Source organism: Sciurus carolinensis, chromosome 16 (assembly GCF_902686445.1).
Source record: "Sciurus carolinensis chromosome 16, mSciCar1.2, whole genome shotgun sequence".
NCBI classification, from domain to species: Eukaryota; Metazoa; Chordata; class Mammalia; order Rodentia; family Sciuridae; genus Sciurus; species Sciurus carolinensis.
The window spans coordinates 48,070,343-48,084,627 of NC_062228.1; the positions used below are offsets into that span (position 1 = coordinate 48,070,343).

The 14,285-nt window shown below is 37.1% G+C and overlaps 1 protein-coding gene and 1 pseudogene across 2 annotated transcripts in view; both read left to right on the top strand.

The window, feature by feature from the left end:
• Positions 1-14,285, top strand: part of LOC124967179 (zinc finger protein 540-like) — a 29,628-nt gene that overhangs the window by 11,862 nt on the left and 3,481 nt on the right. For both annotated transcript variants that reach the window (XM_047529272.1, XM_047529271.1), the window contains exons 3-5: positions 4,949-5,026; positions 6,644-6,770; positions 7,996-8,091. In XM_047529272.1, coding sequence (XP_047385228.1) covers positions 5,018-5,026; positions 6,644-6,770; positions 7,996-8,091 — 232 coding nt within the window. In that variant the 5' untranslated portion in view covers positions 4,949-5,017. The remainder of the gene's footprint in view (positions 1-4,948; positions 5,027-6,643; positions 6,771-7,995; positions 8,092-14,285) is intronic.
• On the top strand, positions 13,034-13,914 carry LOC124967200 (proteasome subunit alpha type-6-like; annotated as a pseudogene).

Below are 14,285 nucleotides of genomic sequence, written 5' to 3' on the forward strand. Positions count from 1 at the left end.
AACATAGGCTTGTGAACAGATGGAACAGTTTTTAGCTTCTCCAGCCCTAGGGAAGAGAGAGTCCAGGAGGGCTGAGGGTCAAGCGGGGGTCTGGCCTTCACCTTTCTGTGCTTAGGTTTTGGTTCCCAGGTAGCTGTAGTCCTGAGTTACAAGATCTCAGCAATATACTGAACTTGTCTCCTTCCTTCTGCCTGTCATCTCTGCTTCTGAGATAGCCATTTGTGTAACACCAATACTTAAGACATGCATTGTGTGGTTGTAATCAAACCTGATGCTTTCAGATGACCTAAACCCTCAATGTGGAAAAGATAAAGAACAAAACAGTCACTAAATGTAAGAAAAGAATGGAATTCCAAACAACATATGGTATTTTGTGAATGATCTTTTAAATAAAATAAACCCTTACATAACAAAAAAAAATACAAAGCCACAGTAATCTAAAAATAGTATTACCATAAGGAAAAACAGACTAATGGAACAGAATTAAGACTTCAAAAATAAACTTTGCATTTATAGTCAATTGATTTTCTTTCTTTTGTGTGTGTGTGTTGGGGGGGGTCTGTTGATTTTCAGGAAACTTGCCAGGACAATTCAATAGGGAAAGGATAATCCTTTCAACAAATTAAGATGGAACAATTGGAATACATATGTAAATGATGAATTTGAACTCTAACATACCATACACAGAAATTTACAAAATAGATCATAGGTGTAAATGTGAAAGCTAATTATAATGCCCTTGAAGAAAATATAGGAGTAAATTTTCATGACTGGCATATGTGAAAATTTACATATGACTGTAAAAGCACAGGTGATTTTTTTAAAGTGGTTAACTGATCATAAAGATTAAAATTTTTTGTCCTTCAGAAAACACCAAACTGCTCGGAGTGTAGCTTAGTAGTAGAGCACTTACCTAGCATACATGAGTCTCTGGGTTCAAGTCCTAGCACTGCAAAAACCGAAACTAAGAAAGAGTAAAGCCGTCATAGATCAAGAAAAAAATTTTGAAAAAATCATATATAATACATGGTTTGTGTCCAGAACATAAAAAGAAGACTTATAACTCAATAGGAAGATTGGTAATTCAGTTTTAAAGTGTTTAAATGATTTATTTATTTATTTATTTATTTATTTATGTATTTATTTTTGGGTATTAGAGATTGAACTCAGGGGCACTCGACCACTGAGCAACATATCCCCAGCTCTATTTTTGTATTTTATTTAGAGACAGGGTCTTACTGAGTTGCTTAGCACCTTGCTTTTGCTGAGGCTGGCTTTGAACTCTCGATCCTCCTGCCTCAGCCTCCCAAGTTGCTGGGATTACGGTATGTGCCACTGCACCCAGCAATAATTTATTTTTAAAATATTTTTACTTGTAGATGGACACAATACCTTTATTTTATTTATTTTTATGTGGTGCCGAGGATCGAACCCAGTGCCTCACACATATGAGGCAAGTGCTCCACCACTGAGCTACAACCCTCCACCACTGAGCTACAACCCTAGCCCATAAAGTGTGTAAATGATTTAAATAGATATTTCATCAAAGAGTGATAAGGGAATGAATGATGTGCACATGAAGAGATGTTAAATATTATTAGTCATTAAGGAAATATAAGATGAAATGACTCTGTGACTATTTCACACCCTCTTGAAGAGCTATAGTTAGAAACGGTAAGGATGTGTAGGAACTGGAACCTTCGTGTGTGAGAGTGTGTGTGTGTGTGTGTGTGTGTGTGTGCGCGCGCGAGTGTGCAAGGGTGAATTTTTTTTTTTTTTTTTGCAGTTCTGGGAATTGAACCCAGGGGGTCTTTACCATGGAACTATATCCCAAGCCCCTTTTTTATGTTTTATTTTGAACCAAGGTCTTGCTAAGTAACTGAGGTTGGCCTTGAATTTGCTATCCTCCTGCCTCAGCCTCTCAAATCATGGGGATTACACACATGCACCACTGCACCTGGCTCCTTCATATAGTTTTGTGGAAAGGTAATGTGGTATAGATAATTTGAATGGAAATTTCTTAAAATGGTAAACATAGATTGACCGCATTATCCAGCATTAACACTTCTAGTTATCTAGGCAACATACATTCACTCAAAAACTTGTTTGTACATATCAGTGTCAACATTAATTGTAATATCCCAAATGTGGAAACAACTCAAATATCCTATCAGTGGGTGACTAGACAAACAAATGTGGTATATCCATTGAGTGAATACTATTCAGTAATATAGAAGAGTGAAGTACTACCATTTGCAACAGTATTGACAAACCTCAAAGCCATTACACCAAATAATGAATGAAGGACACAAAAGGCTATCTATTGTGCAGTTCCATTTATGTGGAATATCCAGAAGAAACTAAGTTAGATAGAAAGTAAATTGGTAATTGCTCGAAAGTGGAACTGAAAACAGGAGGTGACTACAAATGGTATGAAGTTTATTTTGTGGTAATGAAATATTTTAAAGTCAGATCATGGTAATGGTGACTTGACCTTTAAATTTTCTAAAAATCATTAATAATGCACTTAAGTGGGTAAATATTATGTAAGTCATATCTCCAGTAAAGCTGTATTTTTAAAAGACTTTTAGAAACAAACTTACATACCAGGAAGATATAAACAGGAACCTGCAGGAAGACAATTATCAATTGGTGTAAGATATCTTTCGGGAACTTTTGGCCCTGTCTAGGTATGAAAAACATGCCTAGAAAATCAAATGTAGGAATTATAAAATTGGTTTACATTTTGGGAGCTGAAGAAAAGTACAAAAAGCAATTCATTAAAAGTTCAAGTATGAAGCAGGGTGTGGTGGCACGTGCCTGTAATCCCAGAGACTCGGGAAGCTAAGGCAGAGAGATTGTAAATTCAAGCCCAGCCTCAATAACTTAGCAGGTCCTAAGCAACTTAGTGAGACCCTGTCTCAAAAAAAAAGCTGGGAATGTGGTTCAATGGTAGAGCACAAAGCTGGGAGTTCAATCTTCAGTACTGAAAACATACATATATATATGTATATATATGCACACACACTCACACACAGGCATGGTAATGGATGTATAACTTTCTATACATTTTGCTACCTATTGATGTCTCTGTGACTATTTGATATATATTATGATGTGTATCTTGTTTTATAAACTGATTTTATCCCTGACAAGATACACTGATTTTTTTCCATATTCACAGTCAGTTCTGCAATTTAGCATTTAATAACTATGATCCATTATATGGATTTATTATAATGTATTGAACTAGCTAGCTGTTCTTCCGGGCCTATAAAGCTGAATTATTCCCAATTCCCAGACTGGGAATTTGTGTTTTTCTCTTTCAAACTAGGAACACTTAGGAATGTGGCATTGACTTCTACCAAGTAAAATACACATATAATATCACAGTCGTGATATTATAGGTAGCTAATTTTTAAACCAGTTAGCTGTATTTTACTGATAAAAAAATATTTCCCACACCTGGCTGTATAACCCCTTTTTAAAAAAAATTTTTTTAGATGTTGATAGACCTTTATTTGTTCATTTATTTATATACAGTGCTGATAATCCAGCCCAATGCCTGACACATGCTAGGCAAGCCCTCTACCACTGAGCCACAACCCCAGCCTGTATAATCCCTTTTATAAACATATACAGTAGACAAATTCATAGAGACAAAAAGTAGATTACCAGAAAATGGGGGAAGGAGGAATGGGTAATAATTATTTAATGGATAGTGTTGTATTTTTAGGGGGCAATGATAAAGTTTTGAAACTAGAGAGAGGTTATGGTTACACAATATTGGGAATACACCACTTAATTCTACACTTTTAAATAGTTAATTCTAAGTTACATGAATTTCACATCAGTTAAAAGGGCAATGGGAGGCTGGGGTTGTGGCTCAGTAGCAAAGCTGCATGCCTAGTACATGCGAGGCACTAGATTTGATCCTCAGGTCCACATTAAAAAATAAATAAAATTATTTTTAAAAGGGGTGGGCAATGGGCCGAGCATAGTGGCACAAGCCTGTAATCCCAGCAGCTTGAGAGGATGAGGCAGGAGGATTGCAAGCTCTGAGAATTCTGGTAGTTCAAGTTCAGGTGAGGGTAGGGATCCCAGAAGTACAATTTTGCAATAATATAGGCTGTCATGCATTATCAATAAAGGACCAAATAGTAAATATTTTAGACTTTATAAGTCATACAGCTCTGTTAAATGGTTGTTGGAGCTTTCTGAAAGTAGCCATAGACAAGAGTAAACAAATGGACATGACTGCTCCATTCAAATTTTATTTATATGGTAGACCAGATTTGGTTCATGGGCCATAGTTTGCAGACTCCCAGTCTGTGTTTTTTGTCTTCAAGTCTAGGGAGGCCAGGAAAGGCTTAAAGTGGGGAAAACTGCCATCTGCTTTGGATTATGTGGTTCCTTTTTAGAACTGAGAATCAAAGGAGGAGAATCTAGTCAGGGCGGTTCTGAACATCCCAGTCTCAGGCCTAGATCAGCATCCTCATAATGGGGATTGCCCAGAACTCCGCTGCTGAAGGTACTGATCATGAGTTCTTTATGCATATATATTTTTAGTTGAGTTCTTTATACCTACGTGTGTGTGTGTGTGTGTGTGTGTGTGTAGATGGACACAATACCGTTATTTTATTTATTTATTTTTATGCAGTGCTGAGGACCAAATCCTGTACCTCACATGTGCTAGGCAAGTGCTCTACCACTGGGCCACAACTCCAGCCCCATCATGAGTTCTAATGCAGGTGGGCCTCTGCTCTGTGCCCATCCTTATACAGTAGCCCAACTTCCTTGATAGGGAAAATGTGGGGGGAGAAAGTGAGGGAAGTATGGGTGCAGATGTTTACAAGCAAGAATGGAGAAGAAAAGATTATTTGCATCCTTTTGTTACCTTTGAAACAAGCCTATTCTCATTGTTTCATTTTTTTCTCACCCAACTCAGGCTTCTCAGAACTTTGCTTCTCTAGAAGAACCCTGAGGACAACTGACCAGTTCTTGTGATTCTAAAACCATGGCTCACGTAAGCAGCTGTCTTTCCTTCTTAAGATCTCTTCTAGGATCATGGGAAAGAATTTTCATTCTTTATACTGAACCATCTTATTTAACTGAATTTCTTTCATCCCCCATTGCTTCCGTGCCTCTTATATACCCCTGCCTTCTCTAACCAATGTTCATCTGAGCACTGACTAAATCACCCAGCACGTGCTCTGAATTCGTTCTGTCTGCAGCACAAATGGGGCAGAAAGGAAGTCTCCAGAGGGAAGTATTTGACCATTCCTCATCAGAGCTGAAGTGTAATCAAACGAAGGATAAGCTTCTCTGATGACACATGGAAAAACTAAAGTTTTCCAGGGATCTGTGTCTGTAGGCAAAGTGCAGTTTGGTGTTGATTGGCCTCATTTTCACTATGTGGTTGGATTCTACATATGGAGCAATCAGGATCTTTCCTGGGAATCTCAGAGAGGTGAAAACCCATAAGAGGGGCCCTTTTGAGGTTGAATGGCATGAGCTAGTCTTGACATCTGTGTGATCCTGGCTTATTCTACAGCAAGATTCTGAATCTTGGGGCTGGGATTGTGGCTCAGTGGTGGAGCACTTGCCTAGCATGCATGAGGCACTGAGTTCAATCCTCAGCACCACATATGAAGCTAAATAACGTTTAAAAAAAAGAAAAACTGAAATTCTTTTTAAAAAGTAGTCTTTAAAAATTAAAAAAAGATTCTGAATCTCAGGAACAAAGAATGTGTACAGTATTTATAAGAAAATCACCCAGGGGCATAAATATTAGATCATTCTATTCTTCCATAATTAGAGAAACCTTAGAGAGATTATCTAATATAAATATCTTGGTTTCTGGATTCTATGATTGAGTTTGGTATATTCATAAGATTGCCTTTTTATTCTTATTAATTATTATTATTGTTATTTTTCAGTGCTAGGGATGGAAATCAGGGCCTTGAGCATGCTAGGCAAGTTCTCTACCACTGAGCTACAATTTCAGCCAGGTTGATTATTATATAGCTGGTTAAAATAATTTATAAGATTGGCACAGTGCCTGTAATCCCAGCTGCTTGGAGACAGAGATGGTTAGGATCACCTGAACCCACAAAGTCCAGATCAGCCTACTCAACATAGTGAGACTCTGTCTCAAATGAATGAATGAACAAAATTTATAATAGAATTGTCCAAATAAGGAAAAAAATAGAATAGAATGACATAAAGATTAAGCTGAATATTTTTAAAATTCTTTAATTTTATACAAACCCATTATTCTAGGAGGAATTTTATACAGCATTTAAAAAAAATCTATATAATTTTAATTAAAGGAAAAAAGGATGGATTTGCTTGTATCCGATGTTTAATTTAATCAGGCAACATTTATTTGTTTTCAGAAATGTTTGAGTAATTAAAGAATCCCATACTATATAAGAAATTTTGCATGCAGCAACTAGATTCTTCAGGAAAATAAGACCATTCTACTTGAGAACACCGTGTCATTCCTGTCTCCTACTTTGTCATAGGCTTTCAGTCCTAGCCTTTATTTCGTATAGTCCCCTACTTGCTGCAATGAAATCTTTAATCTCTTCTTTTTCCTCAAGAATGCATTCACCAGTAACATGTTGGCTTCTGGTTTCAGAAACTAGTGAAGTTCAGTGATGTGTCTGTAGTCTTCTCTCAAAGAGAGTGGAAGTGCCTGAATGCTGCTCAGAGGGACTTGTACAGAGATGTGATGCTGGAGAATTATAGCAACTTGGTCTCACTGGGTAAGGCCATTTACCTCAAATAATTTAAACACTGCTCTCTGAAATAATAGCTTTCTCTTCCATGAATTCAGGACATTCATGGTACTGAGGGTTAAACTGAGGGCCTCATCCTACTAAACACATACTTTACCACTAAGCTATACTGCTAGCCCTTTAGGACTGTTTTTTAAGAAAGCAACTGAATTTCTCCCCTGTTCCTCAAGGAATTAACTGTATTGGTTTGTAAATAGCATTTCACCATACTACAGTGATCTTCATGAACTATTTCCTTAATCCATCTTTTGTGATGACTAAGGGACTAGAATTGAATTATGGGATATTTATTCCAAAGTCAATTTCAAATAAATCAGGTTTCACATTGAACTTAAGCTTAGAATTGCTTATGGATGCTCTGGCAGGATAACAGTCCCACCTAGGGTCACAACTATTATGTCATAATTTAAATTAATAAAATGTATTTAAAATTGAAGTGAATGCATTCTGTTTCTCACAACAAACACCTTGGGATTGAAAATTAAAATTTCCATTAACTTAGCATTTAACTTTAAATATCTTATCAAGAACTTCAAATTAGGGGCTGGGGTTGTGGCTCAGTGGTGGAGCACTCAGCTAGCATGCTTTGAAGCCCTGAGTTCGATCCTCAGCACCACATAAAAATAAAATAAAGGTATTATGTCCACCTACAACTAAAACAAAATAATAAAAAAAAGAACTTCAAATTATCTGAGGAAGCTAGCTTTTTTTGCTCCAAATAATTTTATATCAACAAAATACTAATAACTAACAGTACTTACCATATACCAGACACTGTTCTAAATATTAGCCATGAAATAGGTACAACTTTTATTTTCATTTTACAATTGAGAAACCTAAGGCCCAGAGAATTTAAGCGATTTGCTTATAATCATTGGTCAGTAGATGGTAGAGCAGAATCTGAATCTGGCTAGAGTCTGTTCTCAGTACCTAACTCTCAACAAAGTGAGCCTGCAGGAGTTTTAGTTCCAAAATGGGACTTTTTCCCCGCCCATCAAGTCTCTTTATGCTCTAGGATCCTGAGGTAACCCTAATTAGAATATTCTTTAATGTTAGTTTTCTCTGAAGTACTTATTGATATTATGTTGATTGATCCATAGTTTATTGTAAGTTTAATCAAGTCTTAAAATGTTTTTGAACTTGGCATATCATATCACTTTTATATCTTGTTGCATTTCTTTCTCGTGATCAGGATATTCCGCCTCAAAGCCGGAAGTGATCACCTTACTGGAGCAAGGCAAAGAGCCGTACATCGTGTTGGGAGATGTGCAAGGAAGACGGTGTGCGGGTAAGTGAGGGCTCAGCCGGCGCATGCCTACACAGGCCAGCTGTCAAGGCGCAGGCGCAGGTTTGCACGTTGTAAGGGCTAAGACAGGGAAGAAAACAGATTTTCTTAGCCAAAAGAACTTTTAGTGCTTTCTCAGTTATCACTGTCTGTTTTTTTCTCTTCTCATTACCCTCTCATTTCAATAAGGGATTGTCAAGAGGGAAGAAGGGAAGGAAAGAGGAAGTACTGGGAATTGAAACGGAGCAAACTCATATGCATTTCTGAATATATCAAAATGAACCCCACTATTATGTATAACTATAAGACAGTAATTTAAAAAATTCAAAAGCAAATTTGAATTGCACTCTTTCCCAGTGCAACCAATTGTTTTCCATATTTTTTTTCCTGCCTTGATTCTTAAACTTGTTTCCAATTCCTAAAGTTCATTCCTTTACCTATTCCGTATATATTTACTGATTGCCTTCTCTGAGCCAGGCAGTGTGCCAACTATTATTTGTATTTTGTTGAACAAGGCTAAAAACTCCCCACATTAATGAAGTTGACATTGTAGAGTGGGAGACACGCAGTAAACTGTAAACCAGTGAACAGATAATATAACGCGAAATAATGATGCATTCTATGAAGGAAGAGTGTGAAGGGTGAGGTGATGGAGTTGGGCCTGGTACACAGCAAAGTTTTTCTAAGGAGGGGATATTTGTGCAGAGACAAGTAATAAGGGCTCATGTCCTCTGAATATCTGGAAGAAAAATCATTTCATGTGGAGGGGGCAATGAGATTTGTGTGTTTGCTAAACACCAAAAAGCTCAAAGCAGATTTAGAGGGGGAAGAATACTAAATAAGTTTAAAGTTGAGCATGAGCCAAGTCTTAATTTTGGGGGGTTTTCTGCGTTGCTTTTCACAGTGGGAAATTTGAATTTTTCTTTTCAAAGAATGATTGAAAGCTATAATCTCATATATGTTTTTAAATGATGACAATAGATACTATGTGGAGAATACACTAAATGGGGGCAAGACTGGAAGTAGAAAGGTCAGTGAACAAACTGTTTCAGAGGTCACTAGTCATAGCAGTGATGGTAACTTGGATTAGGATGGTGATGGTGAAGGGAGATGTATTCATCTTGTGCTTTGAAAGCAGAGCTAATAAGACCTGCCATGAGGTATAGGTAAAAAAGATGACTAGGATCCAGCTGATCTGGGCAGACAGGAAAGGTTGTTTGGAGGATGGGAATAGGGTCCTGTTTTAGATATCCAGTCATCCCTCAGTGTCCATGGAGGATTGGTTAAGGGTTTTCCCACTGATCTCAAAATCTGTTCAAGTCCCTGTGTAGAACAGCATAGTATTTGCATATGATCTATATATATCTTCCCATACTTTAAGTCATCTCTAGATTACTTATAATACCTAAACCAATGTAAAGTCCTACATAAATAATTCCTACATTATATTGTTTAGGGAATAATGACAAGAAAAAAATGATCTCTATGTATTTGGTACAATTTTTTTTCAAATATTTTACTCTGCATTTGCTTGAATCCATGGATACAGAACCCACAGATACAGAAGGCAACTGTGTAATAGTTAAGATGCCTATTTGTGGGTTGGGAATGTGGCTCAGTGGTAGAGCTCCTGCCTAGTATGTATAAAGCCCTGGTTTCAATCTCCAGTAACACATATACACACATAGATACACACAAAATGCCTATTTGTCATCAAGGATGAGATGTTAAGCAGCCATCTGAAGAAGCAAGTTTAGCACTTAGGGAGAAGTTAGGATTAGTTATATAAATTTGGGTGTCCAACCATGGGACTAGATGAGATACTTAGGGCTGATATAACCTATCACCTGTTTTTATAAATAAGTATTATTGGAACATAGCCATGGCTATTTATTTACATATTGTCTATGGCAGATAAGAGTAGTTGAGGCTCACAGAGCCTGAAATTATTACTGTTTGGCCCTTTACAGAAAAATCTACTGACCCCCCCTCCCCAGGGAATGAGTGCTAAAGGAGGCCAGAAGAGACAGAGAAGATGGAGGCTTCTATTTAGAGAAGGAAGAAGAGGCAGCAAGTAGATTGTGACTGCATAGACCTGAAGAGAGTGGTGCTATGAAACAAATGAGGAAAATGTTTCAGGAGGGAACAGTCATCTACAGGTGGACTGAACTGAGAACCACCCACAGGGTGTGGTAGGAGGATAAGGTTTCAGTAGCACCTGAGGATGAAAATTTGCTAGGTATGACTCAGAACAGGAAGTAAGGCACAGGTAATGGTGAGACAGAAAATCCATTTAATGGAGATTTTGTCAGGAAAAGAACTAGAGGTAGGCTTAAAAACTAGAAGGGATGTGGGGTATGATGAGTCAATTTTAAGATGAGGATGATTCTATAGAAAGAAAAAATATTGAGGCAGGAGGAAGGATTATGATGGAAACTGGGGAGGTGTAGGATCCAGTGCATAAGAAGAATTAAGAGAATTATAAATACAATATGGATACAAGTGAGCTGATGTGACAGAGGGAAGGTTTTCTTTTTAAATGGACATAATACCTCTATTTTTATTCATTTATTTTTATGCAATGCTGAGGATTGAACAAAATGCCTCACATGTGCTAGGCAAGCACTCTACCACTGAGCTACAACCCCAGCCCCCTGTTTTTATTAGAGGAGTAAGAGAAATCATCAGCTAGTAATTGGGAAGGTGGAAGGAAGAGTTGTGTGTTTTAAGTAAAAAGGTGTTAATTTGTTTTTAATATTGGTATTCAGGTTACCTGCACTTCAATAGCTTGTTTACTTTTTATTTTCTGACCAGCAATGGATCATAATAACATTTTCCAGTTGTCTACTCTGGACCACATGTTGTTCAAAGCACTTAATCTACATAGCTCAGGCAGTTCTCATAACAGCTATAAGAAAAGTACTATTAGCTGAGTAGAGTGGTAGCAACTGTAATCCTGTTCCTGATTACAGAAACAGTGACATAGGCCTTAATTCCAGTTAATTGAGAGGCTGAGGTAGGAGGATCACAAGTTTGAGGCCAGCCTTGGCAATTTAGTAAGACTAAACTTCACCGATATTCATTCATGAAATATGTTTCAGTAAATGATAATCTTCTCTTTAATTCCACTGTTGTCAGCCCAGCTCCTTAAGCTATGACCTCTGTCCTTTTGCCGGTACTTACTAATATTTGCAGTCTTCCTTGCATGTTGACACAGAAATCCTGGAGTCACCTCACACCTCACACTTTCCCTCCTTCAGATCAGGAATCTGAGTTCTCCAACAGGCCCAGATTGATATTGGTGGGGAATAATCTTCAGAGAAAACAACTTGAGAGGCATGTTCATTACTTTTAGCTTTTCTGAGAGCTCATTCCTGACAGCCTTCTCTTATTTTTCTAGCAAAATTAATCTATTTAGATGTAATCTCATCTAGGGTTGGTTTTGAACAGTTCTTCTAGAAAACTGTTCATCTATATTCATACTTATTTGCAAAACTATCTTCCTCAATTAAAAATAGTATTCTCTGGTTAGTTTTCCCTTTGTCATTTTTTTAACTTCTTTTTCTTTTTCTTTTTTTCTCCTCAATTAGGTAAGCTAGTGTTTTGTTTCTGCTACTGTTTTTTTTTTTTTAATACCATGAACTGAACCCAGGGCCACAACCATTGAGCTACATTCTAGCCCTTTTATTTATTTTTATTTACGTATTTTTCCAGCCATTTTATTTTATTTGAGACAGGGTCTGGCTGAGTTGCCCAGACTTACCTCAAACTTAACTTGTGATCCTCCTTCCTCAGCCTCCCAAGTAGCCCACAAAACCCAGCACTTGCTGATTTTGTTATCTTTTTTTAAGGATAAACTTTCTAATTTATGTATTCACTCCATCTTTCTGGGTTCCTTTTTTTAACTCATTTCATTTTGCCTTTGTTCCTTTCTTTTGTTTTCCTCTGGTTGACTTTCTTCTTTTTCTGACTTTATGAGGACACTTAATTCATTTTTTCACTCTTACACTTACATTAATATAAGCTGTTAAATATATTCTAATATGGTCTTTTTATCATAAGACTTTTCTATAAATTCTGATATTTTAATTTGTACTTCCTTATTGAACCAACAGTTACTTAGTTAAGTACCTTGTATATAAGAACTTTTGATTTTTCTGCTGTTATCATTTATTCCAGTTTTTATTTCATTAATGTTCAGAGACAGTTATATTTTTCTTCTCCTCCTCCTCCCCCTTCTTTTTATCCTTCTCTCTCTCTCTCTTTATCTCTTTTATATTTACCATACTCTAATCCCAGAAAATTCTTTCTCCACTTTAGATTAAGCCTAATTTATCCAATATTTAGATTATTCTTAGACTTTTTTCTTTTCTGGATTGCCACCTTCTGGCTTGCAATCAATGTATCCTTTTTTAAAAAAATACTTTTTTAGTTGTCGATAGACCTTTCTTTTATCTATTTATTTTTATGTGGTACTGAGGCTTGATCCCAGTGCCTCACACATGCTAGGTAAGTGCTCTGCCACTGAGCTACAACCACAGCCCAACATATCCTTTCTAATGGATTTCTCTGATCTATAAAGGAAGTAAGATAGGAAAGAGTGCATCAATCACTGTAGTGAAGTAGGAGAGGCAGGGAGAAATATTCATAATCATTTCAAAATTACAGAAATTAAGTGATTATTATGAGATTTAGTGGTCTTACACAATGACTTATCTTGGTAATATTTACTTCAAGTGTCATAATAATCTCCTTTCCTTAAGATAATGATTAATTTATTCTACAGTTAATTATTTAACACCTGGTATATACCTAGAGGCTGTTATTCAGTTAAATGAAATAGGATTACATTTTCCTTTGGGAAATTTTTGGGATCAGAACATAAACAAAAGAGCAAAGATAAAAATAAATTGGAGACTGTGTTTGAAGTAGTGGGTGCCCCAACATGTCTCATGGTTCCAGCGCTGGTTTTGACCACCACACTACCATTTTTTTTCCCAAGAGCCAACTTTACCAAGTAGAATATGCTTTTAAGGCTATAAACCAGAGTGGTCTTACATCAGTAGCTGTCAGGGGGAAGGACTGTGCGGTGATTGTCACGCAGAAGAAAGTACCTGACAAATGATTGGATTCCAGTACAGTGACTCACTTATTCAAGATAACTGACAATGTTGGTTATGTGACTGCTGGTAGCAGATCCTAGGTACAAAGGGCAGCGATGAGGCAGCTATTTGGAAATACACTTTGACTATGAGATTCCTATGGACATGGTGTGCAAAAGAATTGCTGATCTTTCTCAGGTCTACACACAGAATGGCCATTTGGTTGTTGTATGACTCTAGTCGGTACAGATGAAGAATGAGGCCCTCAGGTGTAACAGGCGTGATCCTGCAGGTTACTACTGTGGGGTTAAAGCCACCGCAGCAGGAGTTAAACAACCTGAGGCAACCAGCTTCCCTGGGGAAAAAAGTTGAAGAAGAAATTTGATTGGACATTTGAACAGACAGTAGAAACTGCAGTTACGTGTCTGTCTACTGTTCTAGCAATTGATTTCAAACCTTCAGAAATAGAAGTTGGAGTTGTTATAGTTGAAAATCCTAAATTCAGGATTCTTACAGAAGCAGAGATTGATGCTCACCTTGTCGCTCTGGCAGAGAGAGACTAGACATTGTCATTAGTTTACCAAATCCATGATGCCACTTGCCTGTGTGTTTGTTAACAACAAACCAACATTATGGAGGCCCTGGATTGAAAAAGGAGCCTCTCCCACTCCTACTACTCAAGTGGTTAGGACTGTGTATGAATAAAAACAGTGCTTTTGGAAAATAAAAATAATAAATAAATTAACATACATTTGAACATTGCGAAAGGAAGGAAAGAACATGATGCTGGAATTGAGAATAAAGGACATGAACTGACTGACAACCAGCAAGGCCAGCCTTTCTGAGATGTTTGAACTAAGACTGAAAAGTAGGGAGGAGTCAGCCTTTCATAGAGTCCAGCATGGATTTTTAGGAGATGCAATAGCTGTGGAAAGCTGTGCGAAATAGGAAAGATTGTAGCATAATCTGGGAGCTGAGTAGAACCAAGTGTCATATAAGGGAGTTAAAGAGGATGTTATCTTTGAAAGAGGTCTTCAGATAAATCAAAGGCCTTATTATATTCAGTGGTAACATGTTTGGAATTTATTCTGAGAA